The 14,610-nt window shown below is 31.9% G+C and overlaps 1 protein-coding gene across 1 annotated transcript; it reads left to right on the forward strand.

Moving 5' to 3' along the window:
* The first annotated feature begins 9,371 nt into the window (after positions 1-9,371).
* LOC116106606 (uncharacterized membrane protein At4g09580-like) lies at positions 9,372-12,498 on the forward strand. Its single transcript, XM_031392971.1, has 4 exons — positions 9,372-9,803; positions 11,114-11,384; positions 11,460-11,630; positions 12,241-12,498. Exons 1-4 carry the CDS (start codon positions 9,607-9,609, stop codon positions 12,364-12,366), a joined length of 765 nt encoding a protein of 254 aa, XP_031248831.1. The 5' UTR covers positions 9,372-9,606; the 3' UTR covers positions 12,367-12,498.
* The last annotated feature ends 2,112 nt before the right edge of the window (positions 12,499-14,610 follow it).

Raw genomic sequence — 14,610 nt, forward strand, 5'->3', positions numbered from 1 at the left:
AACTTCTAAGGAAGTTGTATATCAGCGTTACACCAATTTATTTTAGAAGACATCTTGTGAAGCCCTATATTGTTTTATATATTTAATTCTTATAAATGGTTGTGAGCCCGTTTCTCTAATCAAAATTTTGTTTTGTTTTGTTTTTTTCTAACCCCAGTTTGTTTTGTGTATGATGCTAAATTTTAATACTTAATAAAATATTTAAATTGATAAGGAGGCACAGTTATTAATAATAGAGCAAGAGACCACGGGTCTTCTCTTGACATATTCACTAATAGGCCACGTTTTAATAAGTTTTAAAACAGTAGTCCGTTTCCTGTGTGATTGAATGATTTAATGTTGGACCATAGAGAGCAACTTAAAGAAAATTTGCAATATTACTTGACAGAAATGACTCAGAACTTTGCACAAACTTTCTGTAAGAAAATTATAAAAAGAAAACCAGAAAGACTAGAAGTCGTATGAAGACGTGAGAAGTCTGGCCTTTGATGGGGACAAGGGAGGGATGGAGAATAAAAAGTACCAAAGCTGTTACTTAAATTAAACAAAAAAAACAAAAGAAAAAAAAAAAAAAACAAAAAAAGCATGAAAGCTGCACATGTCTGTTGTTAGGTTGAGGAATCATGTATATAATTTTGCTGATTGTCGCGATTGAAAAGAGTGGGGTGTTGAAAATTTTTATGACGTGAAATCAAGAAATAGAATGGGATAGTGTCGGATTGTCACGATGCGAATTTCGAAATACGAAATATAAATTGTGTAATAAGTAGATTTAAAAGTTGGTAGGGAGGAAAGTGTAACTCAGCATTATTTGCAGGGGGAAATTAAGAAGAAAAGAGTTTTTTTTTTTTTTTGTTTATATCGAGGGTGTCCGGATTGACTTACGTACACTTTAATTAATTATTTAGGACCCTAAAATAAGACCTGGATCAATCCTCAGCCATTTACTCTATTAAGTTTAGAGGAAATTGAAAACTCAAGAGAACATTTGTTTTTTTACCATTGGGCACATAGGGGATGGTGGCGGGGAAAAAGTCGTTAACTCTGACAATGGTTGTTAGTATTTTGGTTTGTGAAGAAGGTGGATACTGGCTAGTGTGCAACACACTAGGGAGGACAACTCTGGGGACGTGTCTACTCCATTTAGTTCTTTTAGGAAATTGCTTTCCGTATATTTTGATTGTTCTGGGACTTTGTGTTCACTAATCAAATAATTGCTTGTAATTATGATGTTTGGAATTGGCTGACCAGCTCCGTGCCGACAAACTAGCCGGTGATCACTGCTCTACAAACAAGATCCAGCCGGTCACTGCTATTACAATAACCGAGATTCACTACTTCAAGCCAAGACTGATGGACGTAAAATTTTTGAAATATATAAACTAGGGGACTTGTGGCAAAGATACATCTCTATATTTTCATTTCTCTCAACAGTATATTTCATCTTTCCCATTATTCGGTTTTTAAAGAGAAAAGGATGCATGGGGGTCTTATGGCACAAAGCTAATTCCAGCCTCTCTATCTTGTTTACATTTTCACGCTATTCAGCTCTTTTTACGTCCATCGGCAAAACTTTGCACATCCTAAAGAAAGCGCTTATGGTAATCCATTTCAGAACTCAATTCAGTTGATAGCTCGGTTCTATCTGTCTTGTGGAGATAGCCTCTTATAGGTTCTATCCTAGGATAGAATCCTGAATAAGAGCAGTGATGCTGCTCAGGGATGAATCACTGTCGATAGGTTCAACAGGTCAAATGGATTGGCCTCAATCTGGCTCTAGTGGGCTTGTTGGTTGACACTCTAAAACAGCCAGTCTCTTCTTGCTTCACCATCTCCAAAAGCTTAAATTTTTTGTTTAGCTTGTAATGATTTCAGTGTATCCAAAATCTCCTTCCAATTTTGGGAGTTCATGAAATGGACACATCTCAATTCTTTCTAATCAAGTTCCGATGGCCTAGTCCCACCAAATCTTTCACTGTTCGAATGACTTCACTGTGATCGTCCTATAAAGTATGGACTTCTGGGAGAACTAAAATTGTGCGCAACAGGAATTCGTAAACTGTGCAAAACAACTAACAGAGATTAGAATTCATCTGAAATATGTGAATCATGTTTCAGTCGAGCCATAATCTTTTGGTAAACCTACTTCTTCATTGATATCGCTCAGGCGGATCTGTTCGCTACAGGGGAGGTTACCAAATTATATTTCCAACTTCCTTTCTCCAGAGCTAGTTTATCAGGAAATGACGGATTCTTTGGTGTTTACCAAAAAAAGACTGGAGTAGGTCCCCTCAGGTTTGTGGATCTCTCTTCAAACACTTTTTTTCAGGAACTGTTGTACGACACAATTGGTTAATCTGAATATACATGAATGAGCTGTTAACCTTTCTGACTGCACAGTTTCATTAGGATCAACTGTCCAACATCACTTTGAACCTTACGGGAATCCCTTTTTTGAATTTGGCGTTCAATGATTTTTCTGGTTAGTCTCGGGATTGTGTATCAACCGTTGGCCACTCAATCATTTGATACATTTGTGAGAACAATTTTTCAGGCGAGTTTCCTGATGTTTTTGGTAACCCAGGCAAGTGAATGGTATGGATCTGCTAATGCAAATAATTTCACTGGTATTTGGCCTCGTCCGCATTCAATCACATTAAACGTTTAGAATTGGATGTATCCGATAAATTCATTATTTTTTAATTTAAACAAAATTATATATGCTAATCATGTTTTTCATTGGTCAATCCCAAACTCCTCTAATATTAGAAAATTTTGATAAGTTCGATGATAGTGTTACGTCTCGAGGAGGTTCAGATTTACACGAAATAGGTGTTTTCAAACTCCATTATTAACGAGGTGGAATGTAATAAAAAGGTTTGGTAAAAAATTCCAAGTCTTACTGAAAGGGAGACATAGAAAATGAGAAAAATGAGCATTATTTTGTTTTCAAAATATCAAATTATAGAGAAAGGGAATCCAAATTTATTGAACCACTTGAATCCATGAAAGAGAAATTCAAATTTGTACTGTATTGTTAAGGTGGGGTTGGGTTAGATTTGAACTGTTTATATCTTGAATCGGATTGGTTAGGGTTCAAACGAGGAACATATGCAGAGCACTATGCCAATAATCCACAATTCCAATTACTACTTCCACTAACCAAAAAGCCTAAAGAAAAGCTAGACACTAGCCTAATTTCTTTTCTCTTTTACCAACTTTTTCTTTATTTATTAATTTTTTTTTATCGAAATGTCTAGATCAATTTGCACATATCTTAACCAATCTCTCACAACCTTAAAATTGATAGTCGAGTAAATCCCCTAAATAGTCATCCTTGTTAGTAATTCAGATAGATCAGATTTAAGACCTCTTAAATAATACACTCGAAAGTCTCAGGTGATGGTTGGATCACCAACCTCGACCCAATGCCTCTTTTACCGTAGTGTTATTCATAATGAATGCTTTTACAAAGAGAATGCACATTTTTATTAAGATGACTTCTAATTTCAACACGTTACCGACAAAAAAATGCTTGCTATTTTTGACTTTATACAATATACAATATATAAACATCACAATCCAAAATCTTATCCAATCTAATTCAATTTAAATTAATATTAAAATCTAGTTCATTTCATTCTACTCCGACAAGTAACTTGAAACACATAGTTAAATATCTAATTTCCTCCGACAAGGTTTAGGGTTTGAATTCCCCCACAAAACATATTTTGACGTTCAACAATTATACCATGAATGGTCGAATGATGGGTTAAGTTTACTATTTCCTCATACAAGTTGCAAAATTTATTATTATCAAGAATAGTTTTGAGTACAGTTATACGCATTCAAAAAACAATTAAACTTTCAACTCGTAATCGCAATGGCCCAATTAGAATAATAGAAATGTATCAACTGAGTTATATCTCCTGAATCAATCGGAGATAATATTTTATTTTTTATTTTTTATTTTTTTTGTGCTCGAAAATTTAAGTTTTCATTGTTCAATCAAGTGTTACTACATGTAAAACAAAGAGTACAATTATAATATTTAAAAGCATATTATAATAACTTTTAGAAATGGTAGTGAAAGTTAACAACAAATTCTGAAAAGAAGAGAATAATTTTATGGTATTGACCATTGACCTTGGCTATGAGATAGGTCTTATGATTGCTTTAAAAATAAAAAATAAAAAAAATAACCCATTATTATAATAGTGATTAGAGTAACTATCAATGTACTTTAATAATGTTTTCGTTAAAGTGGACTGGATTTATCCACTAATCTTGGGGAAATTCAAAATTTTTTTTTTTTTTTTTCTTGAAAATGACATTCCTCCACTTATAAGGTTATAATATATGTTAATAATTTGAATAACACGACACTTATAAAAAAATCTTACAAAAATTTATATATAAAGTGATATGTCAAAAAATGAATGGAAAAATGAAATAAAAAATTTTATTTCACTTTTCTATTATTTTTTGTCATCTCGCTTTATATGTAGATTTTTGTAGGATTTCTTTATAAGTATAATATTATTGTAATAATTTAACTGACCTTTCTTCATTAATATCTATTTAATATCAATAAGTTGCCCATATAGTTTGGAGAATGAAAAACTTTAAACTACAGTAGAACATCTCTATAGTGATACTCTATATAGGAATAACTTTTATATAGTCATAAAAAATTATGGTCCCAACTTGAGCCAGTTATAAATAAGAATAAATTTTACATTATACTAAGTTATGGTTTTTCTTGATCATGTCTTAAGGAACTTGCCTCTACATAGTAATAATTGTATGTATATTATAAAAAAAAATATGTTATGTTATATTAAATATTTAAGATGAAATAAAATATTTATCTAAAGTTGTTTGAGACGATGATTTAAGCTTTAGAATTATTACCATATCTTTTATCTTGCGGGTACGTAATAAGTCGTCAACATGGACACCTTCTTGTTGAAGCCAAAATATTTATAACTACATGTTTGGAGCTTCTTGACGCGAAACTTTAGTATTTTTGTACTATATTAATCTTCAGGATTATCTCCTTCCTTTTCTTGTCTAATTCCAGTAAGGATTTATTCTTTAGTTAAAACATACACAGCTTGTTACTCATTTAGATGATTAAATAAAATATTAATATCTATTTTATTAGTGTTGTGAAGTTGTTGAATCTGATCACTCAATTTTGTAACGATTCTTTGATATTTATTTCCATACTATCCTAATGCTACTAAAATAATGAATTGAAATCCTAATACTACTAAAACATTAATTATAAAATAAGAAATCAAAACAGTAATTCTTGTAAATAATAAATTTAGTTAGTTTCAACATTATGACTATAAGTTGCTTCTCAATAATAGCCGATCAAAGGGTGAAATTCTTCGGTATAGAATATTTTAGATACGGCAAAATGTCTATTTGAAAATACCTTTCCATAAACTAAGATACAATTTAAGAATCTAAGTTGGGCTAAATTAGTATCCAAAAGATGCTTTTTCTGATACTAATGATAATGGTCTTGGCATTTTACATTGAATCAATTTTAAATAACTTGACCTTGTTGTAATAAACTCCAAAAGTAGCTACTTATAATACTATAAAATTGCAAAGAAATCCCTCATAAAGTGGACTAGATTTTCCAATGATCTAAATCATATTCATGGGGCAGAGGCAGAGCCCACCAAATACTCTACTAAATTTGTTTTCTTGAAGAGTAATGTTACGTCAATAATCTTTTGCAAACTTCTCTTATAACTTCTATGTGGCAGTTGAATTGGCGTTGTCACGTCAAAATGATTTTGAAGAAAACGACCGTTCTTTATGAAAGAATGATTATTTTTTATGAAGGAATTGTTATTCCTCACAAAAGAAATGACCGTTCCTTATAAAGGAACAATCAAAGGAATGACTTTACCTTGAGAAACAACCAAAGAAATGGTTGTTTCTTAACAATCGTTCCTTCTAAAGGAACGACCGTTTGTTTCTAGTAATGTCTTTTGGTGCCTTAAGTGTAGTGGGACTAGGAGCTGACGTGATACGGTGATAGTGCCAATCTGCTATCATGTTAGGGATGTAAGAAAATGCTATGAGATTGGGATATAAATGTAACATTTTTCTTTATTGAATATGACATTCCCTCTTTCTCTTCCACATTATAAATTTGTTTAAAGGGCCACAATAAAGTATTGGGCCGATACCGGCCCAATATGGTCACTAAATGTGGCTCATAGATATTGGGCTTAAAATCCAGTTTTTTTGGGTTTGTTTTGTTCTTTTTAATTTCAAAGAAAAATACAAAATGATATTTCGTAATCATGTCCTTCAAATTGTCGACATGTCTCTATCAACAATTGAAAGCAAATCTTAACAAATATCAAACACTTCAATAATGTCGGCTAATGTTAACAGAGGGACCATTATGTGAGAAGAAAAAAGCAGAAACAATTACGCTTAAATTTTATTTTATTTAATTAAAAAAGAAAAATAGAAGAATAAGACCACACTTATAAGTATTTTAGTCATGTATGTCCAGTAATATAGCTAATTGATTTATTAATTACGTATTAGCATAACAAAGGGAAAATTGCATGTATTATTACATTAAATATATTATTACAATAAATTTGAAATTAATAAATACTAATAAAAATTATAAAAAAATGACTCCATTAACTAGCACGTTTTATAATATTTAGAGCATCTCCAAATGACTCTTTATATAAAGACTCTATTCATAGATACAAGAGTCCAACAAGCTTTTTATCTTTAAAATATAAATTATAGGGTGAGTTTGACTCTCCACATTTAGAGAGTCAAATTTCATTATCTATTCTAATTTTAATTAATAAACTACAAGTTCCTATATATTTTATTTATTAATTTTATCTTTTATTAAGTCATTTTCTTAAAAATAAAGAACATCTTTATTAAATTCAAAGAGTCTATTGGATTTGAATAAAAATTATATCCTTTATATTTAAAAATTAATGAAAATATTTTTTATTTATATTAAATTCAAAAAATCTATTAAATTTGAATAAAAAATATATTTTTTATATTTAAAAATTAATAAAAATATTTTTTATTTATATAAAAAATACTATTTAAAATATAGAGTATTATTAGAGATTCTTTTGCACGTAAAGTCAAGGGTCAACCAACGCGGCCGTTTGGAAATCTGTACAGATTTTAAATAGCTTTCGTTATGACAATTGACGCATGACAACTTAATAGTCTTTTTATATCATATGATTTTGATTAAATAAATGAAGAGGGGTCAGGTCAATTAGATCATATGTTAAAAATCAAATCAACATGTTTGACAGGCCCCTACAACATGTGTCTAACCAATCATAATTCCTTGTGCATGTGGCACATATCATTACAGCTATGATCTTAAATCAACGTAATTCAATAATTATAATAATATGACACTGTTAGATGATGGTATTGGTAGCGAAGCAAAAGATTTGTGTTGGGTCATAATTTATATTAATTATTAGCATAAATCAGAATTGACATTTAAATTGTAATTGCTTAAAAGATTAGGCAAGCAATCGTTTGCTTTTATGTCTTAACTCGCTTAGATTTGATTGGTTCAAAACTTTAATTAGAAGAAATATTTCTTTCCAATATTCGTATTATATAGTACTCCTCTAATAGGATGTTAAGATTCCTAAAAAGTCCATTTAGGAGTTTCATGTTAGCAATTATGAGAGTAAATCACTAAAACAGTTTTAAACATAAATCATCGTAGCGGTTTTGAGAGGTCTTTAGTCAGAGTTTTTAAAACACTTAACTTGTGATTGGGAGTTCATTTTTCAACGGTTTTGACAGTTTTTTAAAATGATAAATTTATATATATGCCCATAAAAATACGTTAACTACAACCAGTATTTGAGAGTTTTGTTTTTTCAATTATAAGGTAAAAGTTCTTCATTTGTTTTCTATTTTGTTAGTATTTTATAACTTCAAATGTGATAAAGTCTCCTTATCCCTTCTTCGTTATTTACAGTATCCGGAATGATTGAAAAAATGTAACTCCACTTCTTCAAGAAACTATATAGAAATATGATTTTAATAATTTTTTTTATGACTGCTTAAAATGATTTTATATTTAATATGGTTAAAGACGTACATAATATAGTTAAATTCTTTTTTGAATATAATTGGAATAGTTTTGTAGTGGATACGGTATTTGTGAAATAAAAATTTTAAAACGAATCAAAATACTCTGAATTGAAATATTTTATAAACTCCTAAAAAATATACTATACTAATTCAGAGGGATTTTAAACTAGTTAAAATTAGTACATAAAATTTCTAACAAATAATAATTTTGAAACAATTCAAGACCAACCTAACTAAAAACCTTCCAAAACTAGCAAACAAAAAACTTCCAGCAGATCCTAAAAAATCTTTTTATCAAATTAAAAGATTCGTAATATTATTTGCTTTCGGAATTCGGACACGACTAAAAAATATCTACTTTCTCGCGGCGGCCTGGCTGTTCAATATCTCGTGATTTGATGTATAGAGGTAAGCATGAGAAGGAATATAAATTTAAGGTGAAAAAGTTAAAATATCACAATCCCCAAGCGAGAAAGAAAACAAAAAGGGTATTTTGGTGATTCGTGTAAAAAATGTGGAGTGTCGAGCGATACGAGGGATAAGCACATGCCTCTGCTTACCGTGCTGCAATTATAGCCTCTCTGTTTTTGTGCTCTTCCCACTACGTGTCATTCTTTTTCTTTATTATTTATGTAAATTAGTTTTTTATTTTTATTTAGTATTTAAATACAAATGCTTTTCATAAATGGTTTATTATTTTTAAATGTAAAAATTAAAATGCTTTTTTAATGGGTTATTAAGTTTAATAAAGTTGAAATTATATTTGCAAAATCGTATAAATCTAACGTCAACACAAACTCATTTCTAACATAAAATGGTTATTAACATATTATTAACCATAAAACTGAAAACCATAAAATAAATTCAATAAATATAACAATAATTTAACCGTAGTAATAATAATAATAATAATAAAATGGTTATCATGCACCTAGACACAATTTATTTAACTATGCATTGAATATATATACTGTATTTATAAGATTAAAATATGATTTATATTGTAAATTAAAGAAGAAAAAAGGGAAAAAAACAAAAGTGAAAAAGAAGAAGAAGAAGACGCCACACCAATCAATGTCTTGTTGGGTTGGAGCAAAGAGTGTGTACCGTAGACGCAGAGGCTGAGTGCCCATAAATAAACACCTGAATCTTGTAGAGTAGCTTTGCGAATTGAATTTCTATATACTTTCCGAATATCCTTTGTCTCTCTTTCTTCCTCTTTTCTCTTTCTCTTCTTCATAGGATAAGGAAGGAGAAGAAGGGAAGAGAAATAGGGAAAAACCATAACAAATATCAGCTATTAGAATAAGGGAAGTGACCCACAAGGAAAGTATAAGGAGAGGATAAAAAATCAAGCTCTTTTTAGGTTGCTTTCCTTTTTTTTTTTTTTTCTTTTTTTCTTTTACATTACATATATATTGTGAAAACAAGGTTAAGGGAAGAAAGAAGAGAGAAGAGATGGGGAAGATTGAAGAGAGTAATGGGGATGTGAAATCGATTAACAAGTTTCCTTTAAGCATTTGGGACGTGGCGTTGGCTTCAATGGTAGTGATGGGTTTCGTGGTGGGGCTGTTGCTGGTTTATCTGACTATGCCCGCATCTGATTACAGCTTCCTCAAGCTCCCTAGAAGCCTTGAGGACCTTCAAATCCTCAGGTATCGTATATCTTTTCTGGGTTTTAATTGAGGGTCTGGTCTGCTTGTTTCTGACAATTAAAAGGTGAATTTTTTGATGGTAAAGTTTTGTTTTTTGTTGGGTTTTTCTAAGGGAAATGTAATTTTTTTTGGGAATAAGTTTCATTTTAGGCAAATGGGTGTTTGGGTATTTTGTTTTGTGTGCGATTGTTTATCCATTGTTCAGTAGATTCTCTTTTGGGGTGTAAAACAAAAGCAGAGTTGTGTTTGATTTGGCTATTGTATTTTTCCGACAAAAGGGTTAATTTCAGGTGTTAATTAAAAGAAATTGCCTTTGTAGATCTATCATTTTTGAAAGCGGATGAAGCTTTTAATTGTAGAGTTAGGATTACTGGTTCAGGAAATTGTTGTATTTGAAGTAAATAATTTAATGAACATGGTTTTCCATATTGATCTGTGCTAGGAAATAAGGATCTTATTGTTTTAGAATGATTTCCCGCTTGCATGTTGTTCTTAGAAAGAATTTAGTGATAGACTTACCGGAAATCGTTAAATGCCTTTGTTGGAAACCAATCTGGAGGGGTGGAGAAAACTAATTACAGATGCTTTGCTAAGGGAAATTAAGTTTTGTTCAGGTATTCCAAAGCTCGTTTTCTTCTTGTGAAGTTAACTAAGGGAGACCTGAAAATGGTCCAAGAATTACCAGGAGAGAACTAGTGGGATAAAAAACTAACAGGCATTGGGCCGATTGAAGAATGCTGATGATTTTTGCTATTTCTTTGGAAGTGTGATTAGTGACTGTGGAAATTTGACTGAGTTTAATTGGACATTATATTATTTTTATGTACCATTTAACGGGAGTGGCAGAGGTGCTGATCTAACAGAAACTGGCTTTTTTGAATTGTTGGGCTTCAAAATCCTTATTATTCTCAGAAGTCTTATTGTCAGCTGATACACCTAGTGTATTTTGGAATTTGCATATGCAGCTTCTCATTCATTTTTTAATCGTACTGGAGAGAGGGGAACTATTGTAGATACTCTGCTAGTTTTGCTGGTAAAGCTTCTTCTAGTCATACAAGGAGTCTTCATTCTAGCCTGTTTAACACTGGGTTGGGGAGTGTTTGGTTGAGGCTAAATTTCTTTTTATCTGTGCAAAAAGTATTGTTGTTTCCTTTTGGTCTTGGTTTTGGAATGAACAGTATGGCTAATTTCCTTTCAACCTGGTGTTCTTTGCTGTGTTTTACATTGTAATAGTTTTTGTTTCCGATTATATGATGTACTTATTTCCTGCTATATACTGACCGTATTTCGTGTGATTGTTTATTTTGCAGAGATCACCTTGAGAACTACACAAGTGACTATACTGTACAGGTCCTGGTGGGCTACTGTGTGGTCTACATTTTCATGCAAACTTTCATGATTCCGGGGACTGTTTTTATGTCACTGCTCGCTGGATCCCTTTTTGGTGTCATCAAGGGTGTAGCTCTGGTTGTGTTCACTGCTACTGCCGGTGCTTCTTCTTGCTATTTCTTGTCAAAATTGATTGGGCGACCTCTTGTCTTTACATTATGGCCTGACAAGCTGGTTTTCTTCCAAGATCAGGTGAATCTCTACTCAAAGTGGGCTTTGTTTATATCAACCTAAAAGGTGGAATAAATTTTTTTGTTTTTACTTCAGGTAGCTAGAAGAAGAGAGAGTTTGTTGAACTACATGCTTTTCCTGAGACTGACCCCAACTTTGCCTAACACATTTATTAATGTTGCTTCGCCAATAGTTGATGTGCCATATCATATATTTTTCCTGGCTACTGTTATTGGACTCATTCCCGCTGCTTATGTAACTGTCAAGGTACGTGAGTCAGGAAGTTATTGATTAATAGCTCTGAAGTCTGAACTTACGTGTTATCTATTGAGTAACTTGCAAAAGCTTTCTGGTCTCTAAACCTAACTATCCAAATTTGACTGTTATAATTGTTATATTGAACATAGGTGAGGAACATATTATTACTTTATATAGAGAGAGACAAGACATTGTTATTAGAAAGTTGTCATAACATTCGCATGTCAAAGAACTTGCATAAAGTGGGAGAAGTAAGACTGTCTTGGATCCTCTTGAAGAGTGATTTCTTGCGAAGAAATTTGTTGTTTTTCATCTAAATCGTGTAGGAAGTTTATTCTCGTGGAGAGAAAGTAGATTGGAAAACTGAGAATTAATTTGGTAATTGTTTCTTTTTCTTTCTCTCTTTTTGATATTCATGGATGTCAAAAGGTTTTTTGATCTGCCTTGTTTGGGTTGCTCTACAAATGTGCTCAATATATCAGAATTGTGATCCACTGTATGATATGTTGGGATACTGGGGGAAGGTTAGCATGAAGCTACCTAAAATTTTTTTACATATTTTTGAATTATATTAAGACTTTTATCACTTGTGACTGAGTCACCTGGTTTTGCGGTACAGGCTGGAATTGCTCTTGGAGAGTTGCAGTCTCTGGGGGATCTTTATGATTTCAAATCCATGGCAACGCTTTTCTTTATCGGCGTTGTCTCCATTACCCCAACACTAGTAAGCAAGAGCAAATCATAGTATTCTGCTAGCTGGGCATGCTTGGTGTACATGGATGGGCCTTTCTCTCCACAGCAAATTGTGTTTCACTTTGTTTCTGTACAGATTTAGCTTCAAATAAATCAAGTTGCAGCCGCCGTCTTCCGCTTGTAGAATTCATCGCTAATGCTGCAGACACTGAAGATGATGACCTGGAGAAGGTGTATTAGGCCTTACATGAAATCTATGCGACGATTAGTATTTGCTCTTGTTAGTGTTGTTTGGTTAAGGCGAGTAAAGGGTGTAGGAGGGAGGTTTGAGTACTTGTATAATTTCAGTTGAAATGGTTGGAAACAGGCTTCAACCTCTAAGCAGTTGTATATCAGTGGTACAAAATTTATTTTAGAAGACATTATCTGTTACAGTGTTGTGTTTTCTGCACTTGGCTATGGTTTTAACTTCAAATTAGAAGCCATGGTGAAAACATATTCTTCTGACAGAAGAGCTGAGTCAGAGTTAATTGGCTTGATTGATTGGTGGGTAGAACAGTTAAGACTAAACAAATTAATCTCCAATTAACAAAAAATCAGCCTTATTGAACACACTGTTAACAGTCAATTTTTATATTAGTCTAGTCAATTGTGGTGGGATATCCGCGGCTACTTTAAAATTGGGGAATACCATTGACTCCACTATGAAAAAGATATGAAAAAGAGATGTTGCCAAAAGTAATGTATTGCTTTCCTTCCATTTTGAATGTTCCTGGAAGTTCTCACATATAAATGATGTTTGGAATCTACGTGTAGACTTCGGTGACCAAGACTTACAGCTACCAGCCCTCACTGCTGTACATATCATCTGTTGTTTTCTTCTGTTTCCTGTAAAGAGAACTCTTAAAATTCAGCCATTACATGAGCCCTGGCCTGTTTCTTGCTTCTTGCATTTTGCATAACATTAAGCATATTTAATCAACTTTCTTTTATTAAGTTAAATGGATTCTCATTTCATTCTGTCAATGAAATTATGTTCTTAAACATATGCAATTTTAGGGAAACGGCATGCATAAAGCATATTAATCAGTTTTGGGGGTGCAGCTCTATTTGAATTAATAATTATGGAGTTTACAACCAACAAAGTGACTTCAAAGGAATAAAAGATAAAAGATTTTCCATTTTCTTTTGTAATAATTAATTCACAAAATTAACAGCTGAGAAGATGAAAGATTTGTCAAATTAAAATTAATAGAACAATAAAAAATAAAAAAAATCTGATATGAACATTAGAAATGGGAATAAAACAATAAGCAAAAAATTTTATGATAATAAAATTTTCTAAAAAAAATAGTTGGATTGTGAAATTTACTTTGGATAAATTACAGTGAAATAATTCAATTTTTATAAAAGTTTAATCAAGAGCAGACCTTTGCCCACTTTTAGGCTGGAGAATCTTAGTTGTAATCGCTTTGATTCAGAATCTAAAACGATACGTTACTAAAGGTTGTCGAAAAAATTTGTGTTGATTTAAAGTTGGGGGTCAATGTATTTTTATACTGCTTTCATTTCTCTTTCTATTCATAATCACCTTTGTTAAGACTATTCCCGAGACTATATATATATAAATTAAGAGTTAACGCACTTTTTCTCACCCAAATAATGGTTTAATGACACTCTCTTATACACGGACTTCTAAAACATCATTTTATAATATAAATTTATATTTCGACAACAGATAAAGAGAAAACTTGGTCCAGGATGTTGGGGCTTTTGAAGAGGAGAGATCGATGAGTCTTTTGGTGGTAGAAGGTTGAATTTTGATGGTTGTGATTGATTGAAATTTGACTTGGGAGGGACAGTTGGACAAATCCTAATTGCTCGATTGTCTGCGATTGGCGAGGTCAATGAGAGTAGGGTTTAGAGGTTTTGATGAGTAATGATCAGGGAAGAATGGTGGTGATGCGAGGTCACAACGATGCTGAAATCGAAAATAAAATATAAATTTGGATAGTAAAATGATATTTTAAAAGTTTGTGGTGAGAAAGTATAATTAACCCATTATTTGGGTGAAATTTTTTCTTTTTTTTGGTTGTGATTGTGGATATCTGAGCCAGCTTGCGTGCGTTTCAACTAATTACTTAAGACCCTAAAATAAATGACTAGATAAAACTTTTTAATGATCATCCCTATTAACATCCGAAAGAATTCAAACTCAAAAACTCGTATTAACCCTCTTTGCTTTTTTACCATCCCATCACGTAGTGATGGTTGGTGGGGAAAAGTTAAGTCTAAA

Source organism: Pistacia vera, unplaced genomic scaffold (genome assembly GCF_008641045.1).
Source record: "Pistacia vera cultivar Batoury unplaced genomic scaffold, PisVer_v2 Contig52, whole genome shotgun sequence".
Lineage (NCBI taxonomy): Eukaryota > Viridiplantae > Streptophyta > Magnoliopsida > Sapindales > Anacardiaceae > Pistacia > Pistacia vera.

Coding starts and splice junctions, on each gene's coding strand:
- LOC116106606 (XM_031392971.1), top strand. CDS start 9,607: ATGGGGAAGATTGAAGAGAGTAATGGGGATGTGAAATCGATTAACAAG. Junction 9,804..11,113: donor GAGGACCTTCAAATCCTCAG/GTATCGTATATC, acceptor TTTATTTTGCAG/AGATCACCTTGAGAACTACA. Junction 11,631..12,240: donor CTGCTTATGTAACTGTCAAG/GTACGTGAGTCA, acceptor TTTGCGGTACAG/GCTGGAATTGCTCTTGGAGA.